The 26,975-nt window shown below is 40.9% G+C and overlaps 1 protein-coding gene across 3 annotated transcripts in view; it reads left to right on the top strand.

The window, feature by feature from the left end:
• The window catches only part of LOC311247543 (uncharacterized protein), a 90,935-nt gene extending 65,273 nt beyond the window's left edge, over positions 1 to 25,662 (top strand). For all 3 annotated transcript variants that reach the window (XM_084337903.1, XM_084337902.1, XM_084337904.1), the window contains 4 exons: positions 17,058 to 17,144; positions 18,578 to 18,670; positions 23,628 to 23,737; positions 24,287 to 25,662. In XM_084337903.1, the coding sequence (XP_084194029.1) occupies positions 18,589 to 18,670; positions 23,628 to 23,737; positions 24,287 to 25,423 (1,329 nt within the window). In that variant the 5' untranslated portion in view covers positions 17,058 to 17,144; positions 18,578 to 18,588 and the 3' untranslated portion in view covers positions 25,424 to 25,662. The remainder of the gene's footprint in view (positions 1 to 17,057; positions 17,145 to 18,577; positions 18,671 to 23,627; positions 23,738 to 24,286) is intronic.
• Positions 25,663 to 26,975: the final 1,313 nt, after the last annotated feature.

The raw sequence follows: 26,975 nt of genomic DNA, 5'->3' as shown, positions 1-26,975 counted from the left end.
TCGGCATTAAAATGTGATATCGGAAAGTATCTGTTTTCAAAAAAGATTTTTTTTTTCTATAACCTTTATTTACCCAGGCAAGCAATTAAGAACAAATTCTGATTGTATTTATTGTCAAAAGTATGCATAATGTTGTGTTAATTCCACAACAAGAGATATGTAATGTTAATTACCTGAAATTATTCCATTTTCTTGGGGGGGGGGGACCCTGCATATATCGGTATCGGTTGATATCGGTATCGGAAATTAAGAGTTGGACAATATCGGTATCGGTAAAAAAGCCAATATCGTACGTATCGTATCGTGGATATCGTGATGTTTTGCCCAAGAGGATTGTGTCGCGTCAATCTGGTCCACACGTTCAAACTTTTGAACAACGCCGCCCCCACACACACACTACTGCATCAAAGTTACTACTTATGATTAACAAAGGCATTCGTTTTGTGGCATTAACGTTATATAGTTACACGTTCAATAACATCAGCGTATTTACCCGAACATAGCAACGTCCGAGGACGACCTAGATAGATAGCAAGCATTACTCGTTCATATCTCAGCCCGTGCTGAGTTGTGCCCATTCTGCGGTCTGTTAATAAAGTTTTCAATCAGACAGATGTATGGAAAGGCTTTTATTATAACATTCGTTGCAGTAAAATCATTATGCCTCGTTTAGTCATCCTGCAGAGCGCTGGTAATCTACTCGTCGGCCGCGGGGAGCTAACGTTAGTAGCTTTGTTGTTGTGAGCACTCGTCAAAATCAATGGAGGACATTCTGGAAGTAAAAAACGAATACACTCTTGCCGATTGGTGCTAAGAACAGCAGGGCGGGTGCAAGCGGTGTGACGTAATTGGCAGACTCGACTGTCAATCAAAATTATTCTGTTTGCCGTCTGAATGAATGAATGAAAACTTTATTAACAGATTGCAGAATGGGTACAATACAGTACAGCTCAATACAACAACAGTGGACTGGAGGATGAAGACCAGAAAAAGACGTTCGGCTTTTTTACATAAGGGTCCTCCATTTTCAATTCATCAAAACATTTAGAGACATACAAATATACAGTAGTTTCATAAAAATGCTAAAATGCTATTGATTGATTGATTGATTGATTTAAAACTTTATTAACATATTGCAGAATAGGTACTGTACAGCTCAATACATACAATTGTTAAGGGGATGCAGACCAGAGAAAGACTTTCGTCTTGTTTACATCAGGGTCCCCCATTTTCAATTCATCATATTTCATATCTAAATCATATAATATCTCATTGCTAAATATATGCAATATATAATCTAATAATCCAATAATCTAAATCTAATATATAATATAAAAATGCTAAATGCATGGGTATTTTATTTTGTCTTTAATGTTAGCTTGCAAACTCAAATACTGTCTTGGTAAGCTTCATAATGAATTGTTTGGGGAAAAAAAGAAAAACATTGTGATGTGTATCGGGTATCGCCGAAAGGTCCGAAAATATCGTGATATCATATTTAGGCCATATCGCCCAGCCCTACCTACTCATGACCCATCAATTGCATCATCCAACATTGTTTAAGCAACTAAGACATTCGCAGTGACAATCGTTTTTCATTTAGTCTTTATGACCCTATCACCATATCCTTTCGTAACGTTTACTGTCCGCCATCTTGCTTGCATTTCTAAAAACTCGCACGGCGGAGTGATAGTAATTCGGTTGTGGGCGGGTCCTGGGACCAAGAGCGTGGGGTTATTACAAATATCCATGTGTAACTTGACTGTTTCAGCCAATCAGAATCGAGAAATTTGCATGCCATTGTATAAAGGACTAGACCAACTCTTAGGGCGCGTTCACACCTACTCTGTTTGGTCCACTTTTTTTTTTTTTTTTTTTTTACTTTGACCAGTCACCTGGTTCTTTTAGCGTTTATCGCTTTTTCTTCGCATTCATACTTGGTCAAGTTCGACCGACAGAGCAGGCTGAAAGGGTTCAGATGGGGGGGAAAGACACTCTGGGAAAGGCACGGCTGCCGTCCGGGATTCGAACGCGCTCAGCCCCAGATCCGCGCGAGCGCTGTTGTCCACGGCGCTGAAATAGCACTCGCGGTACGTGGTGAGCTACTGGAGCTCCCCCTGTTTGGTCCACTTTAAGTGGACCATGGTCCCTTTAGATCGATAGTCCGTTTGGTTTGTACAGGTGTGAACGCAAACCGAACTATAATGAGGACCAAACAACCGAACCATGGTCCTCTTGAAAAGTTGGGACTCGGTTCGTTTCAATCGAACTATAGTACCTAATCCAGGAAGCAAAGTAGCCTACTCCTCTGAGTCCTCTCTAGACTGGCGCCGCACGCGGACAGTCTCTCTCTTCCTCCCTCTCTCCTCTAGACGCAGTCTCTCTCTTCCTCTCTCTCTCTCTACTCTAGACTCGCGCCGCGCGCGGACCCCCCAACTTTCTCCTGCGTGAGGAGGACATTCGCGGACATTCAGATAAAGAAAAAAAAACCTTACATACTTTTTGGGTAATTTCATAATAGCAGCGTGGACCAGCTCTGTAACAACAACGCATCTCGAGCTGCTTCTATGCAGCTGTCTAGTAGTTGACAGCTTACGCAGGAAGGAAAGGTCTCTCTCTCTCTCTCTCTCTCTCTCTCTCTCTCTCTCTCTCTCTCTCTACTCTCTCTCTCTCTACTCTCTAGTCACTAGCGCCGTGCTCATAATAGTATCTCTCTCATTACGCTGCCGGCAACTGATTACGTTTGTGTCCAATAGATGCGACAGCTTTACAAATTAGATCCGCACCAAACAGGGTAGTGTGAACGCAGACCAAAATTAAACAATGTATCTTTTTCACATTTGGTCCACCAGAAAGTCCGGACTATCCACGGAAAGTCCGGACTTTCAGATGTGAACACACCCTTAACCCCTATCCAGACCTAGACCACCTCACCTCTAAGTCACAACCCTAACTTAGGGGTTAGAGTTAGAGGTGGTCTAGGTCTGGTTAGTGGTTAGAGGTGGTCTAGGTCTGGTTATGGCCCCTATTAACCAGACCTAGACCACATCTGACTAACCCTTAACCAGACCTAGACCACCTCTAACTAGAGCTGCCGCGATTACCGCATTACCGCGGTATCGCTGTTACATCACGGCCACCGCAGAGTAGGCTGAATCAGGGTTTCCGTTAGAAAAAATTGTTGCCGGTCTCCGTGACCTGCAAGATTTCAACTACCGGACAAATGAGATTAATTCCGGTCATAGTTTATTGAGCTTTAAAACAATTGAGATAGGCAGGCTATATAAAGAATGTCATCCTCAAGGCATGTAGATTTATAATATTATTACTTAAAACTAGGCTACTTTTGCGTATACAGTCATTAATATATTCCAAATAAAATAAGTCCCTCGATACTCCGTCTCCGTGCTGCTGCTGACTTGAAATAAAATAGACCGCGTATGTGGCAGTCGGTCCGACAATAAACAGCAGTCTGTTATAATCACATTTTTATGAGCTAACGAATTCCGTTATATTGGACATTTGTAATTAATTATATCAAGCGAAGAACTGAGAAAGCAGAGACACGGCAACATTATCGTGGTTTGCGTGACTACTCTCTCCACCTCAATGTCACGCGGTCGAAAAGGGCGCTTGTCTATTGGACAGTGGAAATGTGTGTGTGGCTGCGATCCTGTGTGTGCGCGCGCGCGTGTGTGTGTGTCTGTGTGTGTACTGCGGAGCCCAGATCAGCGGAGCCGAGTTTTGACATGGCATTGATCCATTGTTCTATTGAAGCACATTATTACCACCATCCTCTCGCTAAACAACTTGTAGACCACGGTGTTTTTATGAGTGCCCACAAGTAGCTGTTTTATTAATAATATAATAAGCCGCGCGCCTCGGTAATAATAATAAGCCGCGTTTTTTCTTCCTTCTTCCCAAGATGCACAGACATAGATAGATAGATAGAGAGAGAGAGAGAGAGAGAGATAGATAGATAGATAGATAGATAGATAGAGAGAGAGATAGATAGATAGATAGAGAGATTAGATGCAGTGTGCTTGTTTTGCAGTGAGTGCTGCGAGCAGTGGTAATAATAATCACTTCCTATATTTGGTTCGCGTTTGGTCCGCTGAAGCGAACCGAGACCTACGTTTTTAAAGCTCTCGCTGACAACGTCGTTGTCATTATTAGAAGCAACGAGGAAACAAATGTAATGATCGTTTCGTTCATCGCATAGGCTATTTAATTTTAGCCTATTTTAATACAATTCAAATAATCAAATTGTGCTTAGACTCAGGGAATTATTTTCACCGGACATTAAGACCGGAGAAATTAAATATGTCGGACTTCAAGAGATTTTGCCGGACAAATACCGGTAATTACCGGCTAACGGAAACGCTGGGCTGAATACCGCGCCACCGCTGTTTTTTATAATAATAATAATAAATTACCCTCCTCTCGTTGGGCTTGCGGCTCTGCAGATATACCCTACTCCTCTAGCGAGGTTCCAAGCGACCCTATTGGGTACCAGAAAAGTCACGTGAAACATTGCAGACCACTGATTGGTCAGAAGAGAGACGCGTCACACGTTTTTTACGTCCTGAATGTCAGCTCATCACAACACGGCTAATAACGTTAGCTTTAACTCTCCGCCGGAGTGGACTACCATCGCTCTTAAGGAGTACTAAACGAGACATAATGATTTTACTGTCTGCAACGAATGTTATAATAAAAGCCCTTCGTTCTATACACTTGTCTGATTGAAAACTTTATTAACAGACCGCAGAATGGGACAACTCAGCACGCTCTGAGCAAAGAAAGGAACTGAGATATGAATAGAGTATTGCTTGCCTTGCCATGGTCCGGTAAATACGCTGATGTTATTGAACGTATAACTATATAATGTTAATGCCACAAAACGAATGCTTTTATTATAAAGTAGTAACTTTATAGTAATAATAATAAGAATGGGTCGGGGGGTTAGGGGTAACCACCCCTGCCCGCGACACCGAGTGAACTGCGCACGACCAGAGGGGAAACTTCGAATCCGTGTTTCACTTTCAATAACTAATGCGTGCTTGCCGAATCCCAAACAATATTCATGCTGCAAAGTCATCCTCTAAAGATAGACATTTAGACTAGAGGCAGGCTATATGCTATAAAGAGTAGACTACTACTAAAAAAAAAATTCATTCAAACTTTTTTTTTTTTTTTTTTTTTTTGCGTGCGGTAATAACCGCGGCGGTAGGAAATATTTTGCAAATGTGTGCGGTAAGGAAAACATCAATACCGCGGCAGCTCTACCTCTAACTCTAACCCCTAAATTAGGGTTGTGACTTAGAGGTGGTCTAGGTCCGGATAGGGGTTAAGAGTTGGTCTAGCCCTTTACATCAAACTAAATTATAATAAATTATAATGAATGCTACAATAACAACCTAAATTAAAATGTTAAGTTTGTGTCAGTGTCAGTCTGTCTGTGAAACTGAACTGAAAACGTAATGAACATATTTTGACCAGTCAATGGACAAAAGCAATCTTGAACCTTACTCCTCCCAAATATAATGAACATATTTTGACCAGTCAATGGATGAAAACAATCTGAACCTTACTGTCCTGTCCTCCTCCTCCCAAATGTCTCAAACACGAAACACCGTCTTTGATATCTGGAAAAGAAAATGTCAACATTACCAGTAACTGGAAAGTGGTAACCATTACCGCATTCACAATTTACTATTTAGTAGGGATGCTCGATATTGGCTTTTTTACCGATACCGATATTCCGATATTGTCCAACTCTTAATTTCGATACCGATACCGATACCGATATCAACCGATACCGATATATGCAGGGTTTCCCCCCAAAAAAACGGAATAATTTCAGGTAATTAATAATTTCACTGGATGCATTCAAAAGGCTTTCTAAATGTAAGCATTATCTGTGCAAAATATGATAATTAAAAAAGTAAACATTAACATTACATATCTCTTGTTGTTGAATTAAACCAACATGCATACTTTTGACAATAAATAAAATAAGAATTGGTTCTTACTTGCTTGCCTGGGTAAATAAAGGTTAAATAAATGTAAAAAAGAAAAAAAAAAAATTTTTTTTACCGATACCGATATTTTCCGATATCACATTTTACTGCCGATATCGGCCGATAATATCGGTCGGCCGATAATATCGGACATCCCTACTATTTAGACTTGTTCTTGTTCATCTTGAGAAAAGCACTTTTTCCCTGAAGACACGTTCGGCAAAGGCTTGGGATGCTGGCATCGCCAGGAGATCCAAGGCCAGAGGTTTCAGATGTGGAAACACCATAGGACTCTGAGAAATCCAGAACTCGATAGCAGATTCCTCAACGTCTGTGTTAGCACTAGCAGCCTGGTGGTTGGACAGCCCTTCTTTGTATTTCAGAATCTCCTGTCTAATGTTAGTGGTCTTGGGCGTCTTTGGCCCTGCTGGACGACTGGCACTGAAAAACTTGAACCTAGGCCGCTTCGCCGAGGGTGTCTCTGCTGAAGCCACGTTTTCCAGTTCCTCATCATCGGTCACCTGCTCCACTCGCACTTCCACTCTTCGTGGCATGCTGTGAGCAATGTAGTCTTCTGCCTTTCGTAGAAGATCCTGCATTCCCTCGTCTTCATTTTCAATACGGGTCTCGGCTGATACATGGGGGTCAACAAAACATGCTGCTGCAGCAAGAGGAGAGAACTTGACGGCTGTGACGTCAAGGAAAATGCTGAAACGATTGTGCATGTTGAAAAGCATCTTCTGTGCCAGTGAAGCTGCCTCTCTGTAGGTTCTAGCATGAGCTACATTGAATTCAGACCGATGACTTCTGAGATTAGGGTGTTGCCTGCTCCTTTAAGAGCAATGCGTTGTGGGATATATGCCCTTCTCCTTACTTAAAACTAACGTTATTTGAGCGAACATTTAACTTTAATATAACACTTTTAACGTTAATGAATGTGAATGCACATACATAGCTAGTTAAATATCACAACTTGTGTCATCATTGGGGGAAACTAGTTAAATATCACAACTTGTGTCATCATTGGGGGAAACTAAGTGCTGCCTCTCCGCCACACTCGGGACCACGCCAACGTAGCTAGCGCTAGCCTATACAGTGGCTAACATCTGTACCAGGCCAACGTAGCTAGTGCCAGCCTATACAGTGGCTAACGTCTGGACCACACCAACGTAGCTAGCGCTAGTCTATACAGTGGCTAACGTCTGGACCACGCCAACGTAGCTAGCGCTAGCCTATACAGTGGCTAACGTCTGGACCACGGCAGAGAGGCAGCACCCAATATGCGTGTAACGTTAGTCACTGAAGAATAGAGAGCTGCAAGCGGAAATAAACACCCAGTCCTCGAGAACGGTTTCCTGGTTTACTGTCACCACCTTACAGAGGGAATTACCCCAAAGTCCGGCTAGTTATAACTAGGGATGCACCGATATGAAAATTTGCCACCGATACCGATTGTTCAACTAACACAATCGACCGATACCGATATTTGTGGCAATTTCTTTTTATATATATAATATATATATCTTTTTATAAAACTACTAGGGCTGTCTTAAATACTTCGAAGCTTCGTTCGATGGCACAAGCTTCGAACATTAAAAAAAAATCGAAGTTTAAAAAAATATATATATATATATATTTTTTTTTCAAAAAAATTATTTTTATTTTTATTTTTTACTTCTGTGTGTGTGTGCATGGGGCCATTGGGTGGGGCCGGGGGACAAATACACTGGAGGAAAGGAACCCAGCTCAGCACTGCCCAAATTATATCATCACTATTGCCTGTTTGAGGGATATCATCCTCAAACACATATACACCACCTACACGCCTATTCTCAGTCCTTGCCCCACAATGGTGGAATGAACTACCCACCCCAGTTAGGACAGCCGAATCCCTTCCAATCTTTCGCCGTCGACTAAAGACTCACTTCTTCAACCATTATCTGAAATAAAATAAAATAAATAAAATAAAATAAATCTAACCCTAACTAACCTTACTGTCATGCACTTGTCCTAATAAACTAACCTACACTGTAACACGCAACACTTTGATGAATATTGTTACTCAGCTGATAGAGTTGTATCCTTCCTGATGACCTGTCGTACAGAACTTGTAAGTCGCTTTGGATAAAAGTGTCAGCTAAATGACTAAATGTAAATGTGAATGTAAATGCCTTGTAGAATTCCACACATAAGAAAGAAAGATACTGGGACGAATAAACAAAATAGGAAATAAAATGTAGAAATGCATGCAATACATAAATAAATATGAATCTCCATATATGAAATGGAACATTTAGATAAGGTGCTACTGAGATGTTTTGGTGAGTTCTTTGTTTTTTTGTGGAAGTAGCCCTTCTTAAAAATGCATGAACATTCACTGATAATTGGTCTGTAGTGGAGTCTACAAGGTCTACATTGCCGGACCATGTAGAATCCGGACCTTGTAGACTGACATAATTCTGTGCATAGTTTAATCTACACAGGCCATATTTCAAATAATCAAAATCTTACTTCATTCATCTTAAACATTCTTGATTTGGGGGATTGGTAGTTCCCATGAAATCTGAAGTTGTTCAAACGACAACAGCGATCCACCTTGAATTAAATCACACAGCCGTGTTGGCTGCGTCACAGTCACGAAAGGGGCTACTTAATTCATTAATCCAATCCACTTTATTTATAGAGCACATTTAAAAACAACAAAGTTTACCAAAGTGCTGTACAAGTCCCACAACATAAGACAAAAAAAAATATAAAAAAATATATAAATTTTTTTTTAATTCGAAGCCAAAAAAAATCAAATGTCAGCCCTAAAAACTACTGTATATTTGTACGTCTCTAAATGTTTTGATGAATTGAAAATGGAGGACCCTTATGTAAAAAAGCCGAAAGTCTTTTTCTGGTCTTCATCCTCCAGTCCACTGAGCTGTACTGTATTGTACCCATTCTGCAATCTGTTAATAAAGTTTTCAATCAATCAGATCAGACAAATGTATAGAAAAGCTTTTATTATAACCATATAACAAAAAACTATAATGTTTATGAACATGTTTTAGCCCTATGCTTAACTATTATTTTAGGCATGGCAACCTATTAGTTTTAATAAGAGAGTACTATCTCTCAACCAAAGCAATGCAACGGAACAATTTTGATTGACAGTCGATTCTGCCAATTATGTCACACCGCTTGCACCCGCCCCTGCTGTTCTTACCACCAATCGGCAAGCCCTTTACTTCCGGGAAGTCCGCCATTGATCTGCAGCGAGAGATCAACTCTCCCCGCGGCCACGAGTAGATTACCAGCGCTCCGCAGGATGACCAAACGAGGCATAATGATTTTACTGCAACGAATGTTATAATAAAAGCTTTTCTATACATTTGTCTGATTGAAAACTTTTTTTTGTATTTTATTTTTTTATTATTTTTTAAACAAACACATAAACAAACATGACAACACACGATAAGATATACAAGCATTAGTTGACAGTGCACATCCAATGAAATCACATTTTAGTTAATTGTCTTATATAGGATATACCCTTAATACCTGTTATCTAAAAACCTACACACATATGCTCTAGCTCGTACCCCCCCCTCCCGGACCCCCCATTGGATAATCCATCCATTTTCCCTCACTCCTAACCAGACATTACCATTATATGCTAGCTTTTATTTTCTCCACCACTTCTAACCACAATGTCATTTTGGATTAATTGAGACCCAAAATTCTTGCTGTAGATATTTCTTGATAGATCACATCGAGATATGTAATAATCCAGACCTTTCGGCAAATTTTTTCCGGTTGGAACCATCGTGATGCTATCAGCTTTTTAGCCACTGTGATACCCGATAAAACCAATCTCTTTAGCTGTGGATGTACTGCACACTCAAAAACATCATTCAGCAGTAATACAGAGGGGTGTACAGGTATATTCCAAGTTAAGAGATTTGATAATTGCTGGGTCACCTCTTTCCAGAATATCTTAACTGGTGGGCAGTCCCAGTACATGTGCATAAATGTCCCCTCGTCCCCATTTGTACATAAGGAGCATTTGGAGTCTTGTATAAGACCCATTTTTTCAGTCTTATAGGAGTCAAGTATGTCCTGTGAATATAGTTAAGATTGATTTGTTGATGGTCCGGGTTCCTTGATGTGAGTCGAACATTTGCCCAGGCTTCTTGCCAATCAAAATCACTTTCCAGGTCTGGTATATCCCTCCTCCAGACGGAGTCTAGGTGGAGGGTTTCATACGAGGACGTTAGTAATTGATGATAAAAATCTGAAACAAAACCTCTCGATGTCTCTCTTTCATAGAAGAATTTGTGGTATCTGTGGTGTTCAATTGGTTTATTTAATGGAACACCTTGAGTCTTCAAACATAACAATAACTGTATGTAAAAAAGATGTGTGGACTTGGTGAGATAATTTTTTTTGCGTATTTCTTCATAACTACAAAAACCCTGTTTGTTAAAAACATCCCCTAATGAGTGTATGCCTTGCTTTTCCCATATAGGGAATCTTATAGGTCGTTTTCCAATCAAGAGTGCATTGTTATTGAATAAGGGAGTATGATTGTGCCATTTATGTGGGTTAGGATATTTTTTTTGTGTTTCACGCCATATCCGGATCGCATGAGTAATTATGGGGCAAAATTTTCGTTCGCAATGCTTAATTGCGTCTATGTGGGGCTACTATGTTTTCTTCTAATTTTCTCCAGGATACTAATGCTTGGGGATCAAACCATGTTGTCAATGGTCTTAAAGTGTACGCCTTAAAATAGTGGAAAAAATCTGGAAATGCCATGCCACCGTCTGCTTTATTTCTCTGTGCTGTGGATCTTTTTATACGTGGTGGTTTGTTATTCCAAATAAATTTGTATGTGGAGGAGTGTAATTTTTTCCAGTAACCCTCTGGAGGGGGTAACGGTAGCATTGAGCTGAAGAAGTTGATTCTAGGTAGTACGTCCATCTTAACTATTGATATCCATGCCTGTACTGAGTTTTTAAGTTTTGCCCACCTATCAAGGTTGTTTTGGATTTTTGTGTAATTGTGCTTCACCGTTTGTCTTATTGTGGGGAATATTTCCACTCCCAAACATCTAAAGTGTTTTACCATAGGTATCTCTCCTGGGAGGGTTATATCTTTTTTTGCAGGGGCGTTAAGTGGAAGGAAAGCCGACTTCGGCCAATTTATCTTAAATCCCGATAAATCTCCAAAGTTCTCAATCAACTTGAGCAGATGAGGCAGTGTTGTGTTGGGGTTTTGCATGAACAGTATTACGTCGTCCGCATATAAACTAATTTTATGTTGTGTGCCCTTGATTACGATTGGTTCTATGGATTGGGATTGTCTTATATATTGTGCTAAAGGCTCTAATGATAGATTGAATAGTCCGGGACTAAGAGGGCAACCCTGTCAAGCTGAGCGTGATACCGGAAAGATTCCGGAGGTGATTATACCTGTTGTAATCATGGCCGATGGGTCTTTGTATACTACTTTAATCATATCAATGAAACCTTTACCTAACCCCATCTTCTCTAATACTGCCCATAGATACGACCATTCCAGCCTATCAAAAGCTTTCATTGCATCCAGGGACAGCATCGCCTTTATAGGTATGGTGTCGTCCTTGTCGGCATCTAGTACGTGCAGTAATCGTCTTATGTTATCGGTGATCAGGCGGCCTCTTATGAAGCCAGTTTGGTCCGGATGAACTAAAGACGTCATATGCTTTTGTAATCTGATGGCTAATACCTTAGAGTACAGTTTGATATCGGTTCCGAGGAGGCTTAAGGGTCTGTAACTACCGCACTCGGTGGGGTCTTTGTCTTTTTTGAGGAGGACTGTTATGAGTGCAATATTGTCGTTCTTATGGAAGTTCCCCTCCTTGACTGAGTATAAGATCATATTTAGTAATAAGGGTCCAATTATGTCCCAACAAGAGAGGTACATTTCTGGTGGGATACCGTCTCTTCCAGGAGCCTTACCACTTTGCATTTCGGATATGGCCTTCTTGAGTTCCTCTAGTGTGATCAGTGTTTCTAACTGTTTAGCGTCATCCTCTGAAAGTTTAGGGAGAATAATTTGATTAAGATATGTGTCCATTTTGTTTTGATCAAAGGTCGTTTCTGATTTATATAAGTTGGAGTAGAATTCTTTGAATGTCACGTTTATTTTTTCAGGGCCTGTAACAAGTACTTGTTGTGCTCTAATGGTAGTTATAAATGCAAATTTTGCATTAATTCTTAATCTCATGGCTAATAGGTGACTAGGTTTAGAACCTTGGGCGTACTGCTGTTGTCTTGTGCTACGTATTTGTATTTCCGATTGTTGTCTGTATATGGCATTGATCTCTTTTTTTAGTACATTAACTTGATTTTCTAGTTGAGTTGAGTTGTTGTATTGTAAAGAATTAAATAACGTTGAGTAAAGCGTTTCCAGTTCAGCCAGTTTTGAGCATCGATTCTTGCGCATTTTGGAGGAAAAGCTATCAGTGAAATCCTTGATCGTTCCCTTTACCGACATAAGATAAGATAAGATAAGATATTCCTTTATTGATCCCCTTGGGGAAATTCATCCATATTATTCTGGGGTCCTGCACCGAGTTTGCATTCTCCCGTAGGAATACTGTAAGAGCTTCTTTGAGTTGTGTATAGGGCTGTCTTAAATACTTCGAAGCTTCGTTCGATGGCACAAGCTTCGAACATTAAAAAAAAAATCAAAGTTTAAAAAAAAATATATATATATATATAATTTCTTTTTTAATTTTACTTCTGTGTGTGTGTGTGTGTGCATGGGGCCATTGGGTGGGGCCGGGGGACAAATACACTGGAGGAAAGGAACCCAGCTCAGCACTGCCCAAATTATATAATCACTATTGCCTGTTTGAAGGATATCATCCTCAAACACATATACACCACCTACACGCCTATTCTCAGTCCTTGCCCCACAATGGTGGAATGAACTACCCACCCCAGTTAGGACAGCCGAATCCCGTCCAATCTTTCGCCGTCGACTAAAGACGCACTTCTTCAACCATTATCTGAAATAAAATAAAATAAATAAAATAAAATAAATCGAACCCTAACTAACCTTACTGTCATGCACTTGTCCTAATAAACTAACCTACACTCTAACACGCAACACTTTGATGAATATTGTTACTCAGCTGATAGGTCATCAGGAAGGATACAACTCTGTCGTACAGAACTTGTAAGTCGCTTTGGATAAAAGCGTCAGCTAAATGACTAAATGTAAATGTGAATGTAAATGCCTTGTAGAATTCCAAACATAAGAAAGAAAGATACTGGGATGAATAAACAAAATAGGAAATAAAATGTAGAAATGCATGCAATACATAAATAAATATGAATCTCCATATATGAAATAGAACATTTAGATAAGGTGCTACTGAGATGTTTTGGTGAGTTCTTTGTTTTTTTGTGGAAGTAGCCCTTCTTAAAAATGCATGAACATTCACTGATAATTGGTCTGTAGTGGAGTCTACAAGGTCTACATTGCCGGACCATGTAGAATCCGGACCTTGTAGACTGACATAATTCTGTGCATAGTTTAGTCTACACAGGCCATATTTCAAATAATCAAAATAAAAAATACTTCATTCATCTTAAACATTCTTGATTTGGGGGATTGGTAGTTCCCATGAAATCTGAAGTTGTTCAAACGACAACAGCGATCCACCTTGAATTAAATCACACAGCCGTGTTGGCTGCGTCACAGTCACGAAAGGGGCTACTTACGGTAATTCATTAATCCAATCCACTTTATTTATAGAGCACATTTAAAAACAACAAAGTTTACCAAAGTGCTGTACAAGTCCCACAACATAAGATACAACAAAAAAAAAATTAAATCGAAGCTCGGCCCCGAAGCTTCGATTGCCAAAAAAAATTCGAAGGTCAGCCCTAGTTGTGTAATGAATTCCTTGTTATTAAGCAGCATCGAGTTTGATTGAAAACTTTATTAACAGATTGCAGAATGGGTACAACTCAGTACGGGCTCTCTGAGCAAAGGAAGGAACTGAGTGTACTCCCCTGTAGGGATGGGTATCGTTAGGATTTTATCGATACTACTACTCTTATCGATACTGCTTAACGGTTCGGTATTTTATCGATACTCTTATCGGTTCTTTTTGATAATTTTTTTTGCAAAAAAAAAAGACAATTAATTAAGAACAGAATCGACATTGCTTTATTATTTATACAACTTAATACTTTATAAATAAGTATTATAAATAAATATAATTTCTTCAGCAACAGCAGCAGCAATGTTCTTTTATATAACTTTATAAATAAATATAATAAATGAATATAATTTCTTCAGCAACAGCAGCAACAATGTTTTAAATGTGTCTGACTCTGAATTATAGACTTTTTATAATAAACAACAAATGCAAAAGGCTAACAGAACTGTGACACTCGTTCACCCTATCCTCTGTCATCCTTCCTCTAGCTGCTAGGGAGAAAGGACTTTGGGTAGTGGAGGGAGGTAGAGGGAGGATGTGTGGTGGCCCTGGGCTCACTGGCCTGGGACACATTGGTGGCTGACGCCTCAGCTTGACGATCTATAAAAAGTTTTTAGATTGTAGTATTTGTAGCTAAACAATTATTTTGTTTATTAGCCTATTTGTAATAATTCGTTATTAGCCTAGGAAACTCCGTATCTTGGCTTACCGGCTGCAGTGGACGTGGATGCAGATGGACCACTGCGCGCAAGGCAGTCGAATACGGTGCATTTCTGCACACTAATATCATGTTTAGCCAACAAATGTTTTGATAGGTTGCTCGTATTGCCACCCTTACTGGCAAATGTTTTGTTGCACTTGTGGCAACGTGCATTGTCGGCATTGACCCTTGTAAAGTATATCCATACTTTAGAACGCTTCGCTCTATCCGCCATGATCACGACTCAGTGCATGCAGAGCTGCTGTCTGTGTGCAGCGCGCTATAGCACGGGGCGTCGGGGACAGCGCTTTCATTAAGGAGTACCCGTATGTAGTACCCGTATGTCTATGTGTAGCACTAGCGAGCGACTCGCGAGGAGTGTGTGTAATAATTGACTCGCTGGCTGCGGCTCGCTTCTCGTGCAGAGACAGAGAGAGGATCGTTCGCAACTTTTAAATAATAATAATAATAATAATAATAATAATTTCTCTAGAGTATCGATAGCAGTACCGAGGACGTCGGAGCTTATAAATACTCCGGTATTTTCTAATATAGTACCGGTTCCCGTTCAAAACCGGGGTCCGGGGGGCATCCCTACTCCCCTGTACTCTACTGTGGTTCAGATTAATACAGGAAAAGGTATACATTGGGGGCTCGAGTCCGGGATATGAAAATAAATCCTGATTTCATCTGTGAGTTGTAAACTGTATGGAAATGTGAAGTTAGCTCATGCTACTGGAAAACGGACGTCTCGTCATTAAATGAAGTAAAAAATGATGACGCCCCTTTTTATTTTACCCGCGGTTGTCGCAGTTGTCTGTTCTACATCCCACGGGTCACTTGACACACCGCAGGATTGCGGTGATGCGGTTATCGCGACAGCCCTATGTTTAATCATATCTCTATCACCACTAAGAAATGCCCTCTTCTTTCGGTTAATTGCAGCTTTCACCTCCCTAGATACTCAAGGTTTATCATTGGGGAAAGTTTTAATAATTTTACAGGGGATGGCATCATCAACACAGAAATGTAGACTCTTATCAGCTTTACTGTCCAGGTCAAGATCATCGTCCTCTAAAATTGATGCTAAAATACAATAATAAAATAGGCATAGAAAAAATAAAATAGATAAGACACAAGATATGCATGATAGAAAAAAGACATGCTAGGTTCCTGAGAAACTGGTTCTTATATACACTAGTAAACAGTGATTTTTTTTAGCGGTTGCCGCGCGTGTGTGTGTTCTCATGTGTGTTTGTGAGTGGAGAGTTCAGTGTTCTGATGGCCTGGGGGAAGAAGCTGAGTCGGAGACAACGCAGATGTAACACACAGGTTACATTTGCATCCTAAAATGGCTTACCTGAGCTGGGTCCACCTTGGTTGGTCTCCTTGTTCTCATGCAAGGCTCTTTAATGCCTCAGCATCGGTGAGGTGTTATTGTTGTATCCAAGTTATTTTGAACACAACAGACACTTCACTTTTTAAAGTAACAGAAATTACAACAAGGGATATGCTGTGTTGTCACATTAATTAATATTACTATGTGCATACTTAGGAGAGAGATCAGCTCGGTTAGTTATTACTATGTGCATACTTAGGAGAGAGATCAGCTCAGTTAGTTATTACTATGTGAATACTTAGGAGAGAGATCAGCTCAGTTAGTTGAACAGATAGCAAACAAACGCGCAATAAATGCCTAAGTCAACACAATGTGAGGTCATAGGTAGGGATGGGTACCGAACCGAATGAAGGGCACCGACCGATTCACGTGAGAACCGCTGGTGCCAAATAAATTTTTTAAAAGTCTGATGATGTCAACGTTTCGTTTACCGCAAAATGAAACCTATGAAGTGTGCCGCACGTTCACACGCACAATACGCACTTACCTAGAATTTGACTTGATTCAACAACAAAGCAGTCGGGGCAATGGCAAGCCGAAAAAGTGTTGTTACACTTTACAAAGCTAGATGCAGACAACGCTCGCTGCAATATTATATCTATACAAATTGTTCTAAATAAATAATAATGATAATAAATTATTTGAAGTTTGGATTTTTTCTTTTACAACACTTCGTATATAGATATAATTTTTAGAGACTAAAGTACAGAAAAAAGGTACCCTTGGGTACCGGTATCGATTCAGATGTGAAAGGTACCCAACCCTAGTCATAGGAGACTATTGCGCTTCGTTGCCCCTTATATCTTGAATCGCGTGCCAAATGTCCTGAATCAGTCACGTGGTACGACCGGCACGTGAGGTTCAACGTCACCACACACGTCATCAACACGAGCCTCGATACACTCCACATAAATTCCTGGATTATTCAACAAACGCTTTGTGTGTTTACAGTGTGAAGTCTCTCTGTGGCAGAACTCTACTGGACCAAGACTTTCTTCTTGTGGAAACAGACATCAGACTGTGGACACCACAACATCTGTAAGTACAATTATGTTTACTTTGAGTTTCCTGAACATGGAGAGACCAATCCCAAGTCGATCGGAACTTTCTCGGCCGAGCTATAGTCACTTTCTCAGCACCTACTCCCCATCCGCATGCGCAGATTGCCCACGGAGTCTCGGGATTGTCCAGATGTCTAGGTTTATCAATCTGCGCATGCAGAGTTTGGGGAGTAGGTGCGGGAAAAATTACTATAGCTTGGCCGAGAAAGTGCAGATTGATTTGCGATTGGTCTCTCCATGTTCAGTGCCCAGTAGTTCAAAATCTTTAATCTCAATCAGATCCGATCCAATTTTAACCTCTTTACCTCTTAATCTCTGAAAATCCGCCTAAAAATACACACCTAAGTAAATGGAAGATTGCTCCACTTCTACAAGGCCATTTGCATGTTCTTGGTATCTAGGGACATCTATGGACCTCAGGGAATGTATTCCCAGTGTCATAAATATTGTGTCTATTACTAGGCTTGAGTAAATTGTTATGAAACAATGTGCAAAGGTTTCTAAGGAAACTGAGGAGAGGGCTACATATGGGCTGATGACTCAGTGTTGCCTGGGAAGTGTGGTGGTGGATGAGGGGTTGGGTGGTGGATGAGGGTGTGGACTGGGGTTGGGATGTATAGCGCGAGGGGATTAGGGTTATACAGTAGGTAGTGTGATTTGTTTGTATTTTTGTACCTGCATTCTATTTAGTTTTTAAATGGAAAATAAAAAGGTTAATGTCTTATTGATTTGTCCATTTTTTTTTACATCATTCCAAATTAAGGGGATGGTGTAGTGTTTTGATTTAACTATCTTGAAAGTGTGTGGGTCTATTCTTTTTCTCATTATACTATCCACTGAACTGTTTTATGTGTACAACCTAAATCTTTTGAATATCTACATCCTGATCTGCACTGCACACTTTTCGAACTGTATAGTATTCTTTATTCTAGTCATCTTATTTTATTCTAAGCTAAAATTATCGTATTGCACTGCACACTTTTTAGAACTGTATATAGTCATCTTTATTTTAGTCATCTTATTTTTTTCTATACTAAATGTATTGTATTTTATTATTGGAAGCTGCTATGGCGAGGGACCACAATAAATAGATTTTCACTCTACTTGCTGTAAAGCACTGTGATCAATACATAGAACTATCCTACCTGTCTGTGATCAGTACATACTTTATGTTGCATGGTTTGGAGAGCTAGGAGGCTTAGATTAGATTAGCTGTCATTATACAGCACAAGTACAGTACTAGAAGAAAGTTTGGCAGATGTAGGCCATTGTCGGTACATTATGAACCATGACACAAAGGTATCTTTTTCTCTTAACCTGCTGTAAGTTAGCCTTTAGTTTTTTTGGCAAATAATCCACTGTGCCCACCATGATGAATTTTGTTTTGGGCATCTTTGTGTCAACGTCTAGAGAAACCCCTAATGGATTGTCCAGACGTCCACACGCTTCCCATCACCCGTGGCAACAAGGATGGTCTGCTGGACATAGACGAGCTCGCCAGAGGTGATCATTTTACCACTTAATTTACATTCCTTACATTCTTTAAAGTAATTTTGTTCTTAATTTCTATCATTCCTAAACACCTCATGGATATCAATCAATCTACATTTGATTACGGACTCAGGGTCCATATAAAAGACGATACATAGAATAAATTACATATAAAAGCACCATAAAAAACGTAGTTTAAAAGATAAGAAAAGAAAATGCAGAGTCTTACATAAAGACAACTGTCTCAGTGTTTCCTGGGATTGAAGGACAAAACCAAGATGATCTCATTTACAGTAATTTACCCGGCAAATACATTTCTACATACAATTTCTTAAGACAGCTTGGGATGGAAGTCCTTCAGCCATAAACATCTTACTTGCACTACACCATCTAGCCCTCTTAAGTAATATTATTGTGACATCATTATAAGATACTTGTTTCTGTAAGCTTGCTTTTTTGTAGTTTGATTGCAGCACATAGTAAACTAACTGAGAGAACAGAGACATCTTCACTACATCTGTACACATAGTAAACTAACTGAGAGAACAGAGACCTCTTCACTACATCTGTACTGTACACATAGTAAACTAACTGAGAGAACAGAGACCTCTTCACTACATCTGTACACATAGTAAACTAACTGAGAGAACGGGGACATCTTCACTACATCTGTACACATAGTAAACTAACTGAGAGAACGGGGACATCTTCACTACATCTGTACACATAGTAAACTAACTGAGAGAACGGGGACATCTTCACTACATCTGTACACATAGTAAACTAACTGAGAGAATGGGGACATCTTCACTACATCTGTACACATAGTAAACTAACTGAGAGAACGGGGACATCTTCACTACATCTGTAGTATTTTCTCCAACATGGATATAGTATTCCCCAACATATAGTATTTTCCTCAACATCGATTTAGTATTTTCCTCAACATAGATTTAGTATTTTCCTCAACATAGATTTCCAAGATGTTAGAAGACAAAGTGTATTACAATGGCAGCATGTGTCTAACTGCAAAGGGCTAGATTGTGGCTTGACACAGGGCAGCTGTCTTGGACCACTCCTGTACTCTATATTCACAAATGACTTACCATCTGCTTTGTGTAAAGCAAGTATACAAATGTACGCGGACGATTCCACACTGTATTATGCTGCAAACACTAGTGGTGATCTACACAAAGTTTTATCTACAGAGTTATATGCAGTAACTAATTGGATACAACTAAATAAGCTGGTATTAAACATCTCAAAGACCAGACCAAATCAATTATCATAGGAACCAGTCACAAACTATTAGCCAATCCTACACTGAGTCTGCACTTGTCTGGTGAACCCATACAACAGGTTGATAAGGTTAAATTACTGGGAGTCATAATAGATAGTCGACTGACATGGGTAGAGCACATTGACACAGTGGCTAAGAAAATGGGTAATGGCATTTATATGGCAAGAAAATGCCGTCCTTATGTTCCACCACATATTCTGGGACAGGTCGTTAAGTCATTCATTTTAAGCCACCTGGACTACTGCTCACCTGTTTGGTCCTTTGCATCTGACAGTGCACAGAGGAAACTACAAATTATCCAGAACAGAGCTGCCAGACTAGTCTTACATTGCCCCATAACAACGGACATAAACAGTATGCATAGGGAACTCTTATGGCTATCGGTAAATAAAAGGCTTGTCTTAAATACAGTCACATTCTACAATAACAGCATCCACGCCTCTAAGCCTGAGTTTTTATATACCGATATTTTAGGACTATAAGCCGATTCCCCCCCCCCCCCCCATTTTCCCCATTTTTCGACCCTGCGACTTATATAACGGTGCGGCTAATCTATGGATTTCTACAGCTAACTGGGCGCGCTCCCTCAGCTCTGTGACCGTCAGATCAGACTCCTAAATCTGCTGCAGTAGTGCACGACTTGCCCCTCCTCCTCCTCACAGACCCACGTCAACAAACCATTACGGCAAGAGTCTAGTGTATGAGCAGCTTGGAGCTCCTCTTTCAACAAAACTGAAGCATTAAACAAAATGACCCAGTCAACGAACTATTCACTTTAGTTTATTAATGCATGCAGCGTTGTCTAATGTTATCTAGCTACTGATGGCTCCTGATATCATCAGTTTGGCATTCGATTTCGCAGGTGCTGGCTAACTGGCTATCGTTCTGTGAGCTGGCGTTGGTACCTGGCTGGCTAACTAGCGTGGCTATTGTTCTGTGAGCTGGCGTTAGTACCTAGCTGGCGCTGACTAACTAGCGTGGCTATCGTTCTGTGAGCTGGCGTTGGTACCTGGCTGGCTAACTAGCGTGGCTATTGTTCTGTGAGCTGGTGTTAGTACCTAGCTGGCGCTGGCTAACTAGCGTGGCTATCGTTCTGTAAGCTGGCGTTGGTACCTAGCTGGCGCTGGCTAACTAGCGTGGCTATCGTTCTGTGAGCTGGCGTTGGTACATAGCTGGCGCTGGCTAACTAGCGTGGCTATCGTTCTGTGAGCTGGCGTTTGTACCTAACTGGCGCTGGCTAACTAGCATGACTATCGTTCTGTGAGCTGGCGTTGGTACCTGGCTTGCTAACTAGCGTGGCTATCGTTCTGTGAGCTGCCGTTGGTACCTAGCTGGCGCTGGCTAACTAGCGTGGCTATCGTTCTGTGAGCTGGCGTTGGTACCTAGCTGGCGCTGGCTAACTAGCGTGGCTATCGTTCTGTGAGCTGCCGTTGGTACCTAGCTGGCGCTGGCTAACTAGCGTGGCTATCGTTCTGTGAGCTGGCGTTGGTGCATAGCTGGCGCTGGCTAACTAGCGTGGCTATCGTTCTGTGAGCTGGCGTTTGTACCTAGCTGGCGCTGGCTAACTAGCGTGACTATCGTTCTGTGAGCTGGCGTTGGTACCTGGCTTGCTAACTAGCGTGGCTATCGTTCTGTGAGCTGGCGGTAGTACCTAGCTGGCTAACTAGCGTGGCTATCGTTCTGTGAGCTGGCGTTGGTACTAGGGATGCACCGATATGAAAATTGGCCGCCGATACCGATACCGATTGTTCAACTAACACTATCGGCCGATACCGATACCGATACCGATATTTGTATATAAGTATTTGTAAAAAAATAAATAAAAAAAAATTAATATTTTTTTAATTTTTTTTTTTTTTTTATGAAACTACTGTATATTTGTATGTGTGTTTGTATTTGTAGGCCTCTTTACTTACTTAAAAAAAGGAAACGTCAAGAAATATGTTTATGGTATCACTATCTCTCTCCCAGTATCGTCTTGCGGCCTGCAGAGGGATACTATTTTCTCAACCAGAGCTTTCAACCAATGCAATGGAACCATTCTTGCGGCCTGCAGCGGGATACTATTCTCTCAACCAGAGCTTTCAACCAATGCAATGGAACCATTTTGATTGACAGTCGATTCGGCCAATTACGCCACACCGCTAGCACCCACCTCCTGCTGTCCACCAATCGGCAAGCGTTTATAAATGTTTCTACTTCCGGGCATGCCGCCATTGTTCTGTTTGCGAATGCGAGAGCACTGCAGAACACACTTAACGTAGCTCCCGGCCCGCCGACCGGCGCTCCACGCATGACCAAATGAGACATAATGATTTTACTGCAACAAATGTTATAATAAAACAAAGCCTTTCTATACATTTGTCTGGTTGAAAACTTTATTAACAGATTGCAGAATGTGTAGTTGGGTACGGAATGAGCAACGGAATGGAACCGAGCTAATGAACGGACTCGAAGTAATGCCTTGCTGCTATGGGTAATAATAATATGCTGATGTTATTGTCCGTGTAACACTAACTATATAACGCTAATGCCACAAAACGAATGCCTTGTTAATCATAAGTAGTTACTTTGATGCAGTAGATTGTGTGTGTGTGTGGGGGACGGCAGGCGTTGTGCAGGTAGGTCGCGAGTGAATTTTTTTTTGTGCCTTTTGACGCTACACAAATTGATGGGTATTTATCGGCGACTGCTATCGGCACATTTGAGCTTATCGGCCGATAGGCCGATAGCAGTCAACAAGGCACTTATCGGCCGATACCGATACCCGACCGATATATCGGTGCACCCCTAGTTGGTACCTAGCTGGCGCTGGCTAACTAGCGTGGCTATCATTCTGTGAGCTGGCGTTAGTACCTAGCTGGTGCTAACTAGCTTGGCTATCGTTCTGTGAGCTGGCGTTAGTACCTAGCTGGCGCTGGCTAACTAGCGTGGCTATCGTTCTGTGAGCTGGCGTTGATACCTGGCTGGCTAACTAGCGTGGCTATCGTTCTGTGAGCTGGCGTTAGTACCTAGCTGGCTAACTAGCGTGGCTATTGTTCTGTGAGCTGGCGTTGGTACCTGGCGTTGGTACCTAGCTGGTCGCTGGCTAACTAGCGTGGCTATCGTTCTGTGAGCTGGCGTTAGTACCTAGCTGGTGCTAACTAGCGTGGCTATCGTTCTGTGAGCTGGCGTTAGTACCTAGCTGGCGCTGGCTAACTAGCGTGGCTATCGTTCTGTGAGCTGGCGTTGGTACCTAGCTGGCGCTGGCTAACTAGCGTTATTACTTGGCTAGTGAGCAGTATTGGTGGTTATTTATTTTTGTTTTTAATTATTTGTTCTTATTATTTTCTTAGCTGTGACAAGCTGAAGATGGTAATGCTGCCCTTTACAGGCAAGCATTAGCTCTTCATCTTTCATGTGCAATATTGTTTTTTTGTATGTCTTTTTTTGTATGATTGTAATAAGTTAGGTTGTTGTTTTGTTTATATACTGAATATGTGTGTGTATATGTATGTATGTATATAGTGTGTATGTATGTATATGTGTGTGCGTATATATGTATATTTGTATGTGTATATATGGATATGTGGGACTTCGGACCCCAGGAAGACTAGCTGGTGCCATTGGCATCAGCTAATGGGATCATTTTTAATAAACGAATACAAATACGACGGTTCTCTGTTTCAGAGAAGGACACAGACTGGTTTGTAATCCAAGGTTATGAGGAGCTTGGAGAGAAGAGTGGAGCTAAACTACAGACAAGACTCTTGGAAATCCCGCTCAAGAGATTGTCAGTGGTAAGATGGGGAAGAAAATTACATTGGGAGTTGTTTAAAGGGGACCTGCATTGCTATTCCTAGCACTATTTGGGCAACTTTACACAATTCCTGTGAGTCTATTGAAGACATAAGCCCATAAGCACTTTGAGTGACAGATGCCTAATGCCTAATTTTACTTTACTTTAAAATTGCTTCTAGTTAATTAACCTCTTTAGCCTGAGCGGTCCGACGGAGGTTAAAGGGTACAAAGTATGAAGAAGGTAAACATGTGATTTTACTATAATAATGGTCAGCTAACTGCTAGCATCTGCAGCGACGTAATTCTCTTCACAATTAAATATTACATTCACTCTCTTCACAATATAGGCTACAACAGGATTAACGAGCAGCATCAAGGCTGCAATGCCAACAGTTGTCTTGGTGCTGGGAGGGTGGCAATATGCTGGATACTATAAGACTTGAAAGAAACAGAAAAAAAGTGATCTTAATTCATACACATATTACAAACTATTGATCAATAGGCTAATCAATACATGGATTTCATTGGTGTACTTCTCTCTTCTCCAGGTACAATTGCTGCATTGCTCCCCAACGACAAGCAGAGATATGAACAAGTCAAACCAGTGTGGAAAGAGCTTCATCAAGAAGTCCAACTTAAAGACACACCAGCGTATTCATACAGGAGAGAAGCCTTACTACTGTGACCAATGTGAGAAGAGCTTCAGTAGATATTACGGCTTAAAGGTTCACCAGAGCATTCATACAGGAGAGAAGCCTTACTACTGTGACCAATGTGGAGCGCGCTTCAGGACCTCTGGAGATTTAAAGATACACCAGCGCATTCATACAGGAGAGAAGCCTTACCACTGTGATCTGTGTGAGAAGAGCTGCAGGACCCTTGGAGACTTAAAGAAACACCAGCGCATTCATACAGGAGAGAAGCCTTACTACTGTGACCAGTGTGGATCGCGCTTCAGGACCTCTGGAGACTTAAAGAAACACCAGCGCATTCATACAGGAGAGAAGCCTTACCACTGTGACCAGTGTGAGAAGAGCTTCAGGACTCTTGGAGAATTAAAGATACACCAGCGCATTCATACAGGACAGAAGTGTTACTTCTGTGACCAGTGTGAGAAGAGCTTCAGGATCCTTGGAAACTTAAAGAGACACCAGCGCATTCATACAGGAGAGAAGCCTTACTACTGTGACCAGTGTGGATCGCGCTTCAGGACCTCTGGAAACTTAAAGAGACACCAGCGCATTCATACAGGAGAGAAGCCGTACCACTGTGACCAGTGTCAGAAGAGCTTCATTACCCCTGGAAAATTAAAGATACATCAGCGCATTCATACAGGAGAGAAGCCGTACCACTGTGACCAGTGTGGGGAAGACTTCAGACAGTCTGGAATCTTACAGAGACACCAGCGCATTCATACAGGAGAGAAGCCTTACTACTGTGACCAGTGTGGATCGCGCTTCAGGACTGCTGGAGAATTAAAGATACACCAGCGCATTCATACAGGAGAGAAGCCTTACCACTGTGACCAGTGTGGGGAAGGCTTCAGTCAGTCTGGAAACTTACTGACACACCAGCGCACTCATACAGGAGAGAAGCCTTACCACTGTGACCAGTGTCAGAAGAGCTTCAGTACCCCTGGAAACTTAAAGATACACCAGCGCATTCATACAGGAGAGAAGCCTTAAAGACAGTGGAGGAAACATTTCATTCAATTTAAAAGACACACCAGCACCTTCATACAGGAGAGAAACTCTCACAGTGAATTCATACAGGAGAGAAACCCTACCACTGTGACCAGCATGGGATGAGCTTCAGACAATCTCAAGATTTAAAGATTAAAATTGTGTAGAAATCTGCTTAAAAACTCAACATACTTAACAACACATCTAGCAATCCAACTAATGTGATCTGGATCAGAAGAACTTCTGACACCCATCTTCAAACACCAGTTTCATGGTTTAAATAGAGCCTTTTTCTCTAGTCCTCTCTTCCAATAGTTGTCTTTCTTCACACACATAGGGCCCAAGGGGTGCTTGAGCATCTGCCCTTTCCCCTCAGAGTCAAACAATGCCCTTTTCTGTCTGGTGGTAATGGTATTTTATTTGCATGTTATACTGCTATACTGAGTACTGTTATACTGAGTACTGTTATACTGCTATACTGAGTACTGTTATACTGCTATACTGAGTACTGTTATTACTTTTTTTCGTTTATTTTCTATTGAAATTCTATCATGTGTGCTAAATATAGATGCAACAATGCATTTTAAAGTTTTGAAAGATTGCGTCCTGCAGAAAGAGACAATATCTCCTCCTGTGTATGACGATTATCATTTAAATATCTATTTAAAATATTTCTTGTTATACCCGACATTGCTGCGAATGAGGGGAACCGTAACTTTTTTCTAGTTAAAATAAAGGTTTGAAATTAAATGAATTGGGGTTAATCAATGGTATTCAATACAGTGTGAAATAAGCAAAAAAAACTAGATTTTACATGCAGCATGTGTGAAAGGGTCTTTAGTGTGTTGCATTGCATACTGCATTTTGTCATAGCCTGCACCCTCATACATTATAAGACCAGTGTTTGTGAAGTGTTGGTGTCGTGCGTTTTTGATTGTTTTAAGCAATCGGAGAGAGAGAGGCTTTGATGTGCCCTTTATTTTTGGTCGAGCAGCAAGGTTGAGATGTGAAACATTGGAAAAGCATATTACTGTTCCACTGGCTTTTCCTGTTGATATAATTCTCAAATATCTACACATAGCAACCATCGTTTTGCACATAGCAACCGTTGTCCCTTCCATTGCCATGTTCAAAACAATGGCCGCTATGTTACAGGCAGCCATGTTGGAAGACAAAGAAATACACAAACATTCAGTACAAGGCCTCTATTTAAACACATTTTCAAATGTGAACTCTAATGTAAGTTAGACCGATAAGAGAGAGACGCTTGTCTCTGGTTTTATAATAAAATAGCAGAAAGACAAAGGTATAATGTTCAGTGCAAATGTGTATGTCGTTTACAGTTTATTATGCCACAAATGTATGCCTTAGTTATACGGTGGTCTGTCACAGAGTTAAAATGTTTCCACTATCAATATATAAAATTAGCCATTGTTTTTGTTTCTGGCCCGCCATAATGTGGCCCGAGGCCAAACTTAATTGCTGACCCCTGGTCTGTAAGAGATCATCTGACCCCTGGTCTAGGAGGTAATTCTGTAAGATCATCTGACCCCTG

Source organism: Notolepis coatsorum (genome assembly GCF_963971535.1).
Source record: "Notolepis coatsorum genome assembly, chromosome: 2".
In the NCBI taxonomy this organism is placed as follows: domain Eukaryota; kingdom Metazoa; phylum Chordata; class Actinopteri; order Aulopiformes; family Paralepididae; genus Notolepis; species Notolepis coatsorum.
The sequence above is the reverse complement of the archived record's forward strand: the minus strand, read 5'-3'. Positions and strand labels throughout refer to the sequence as shown.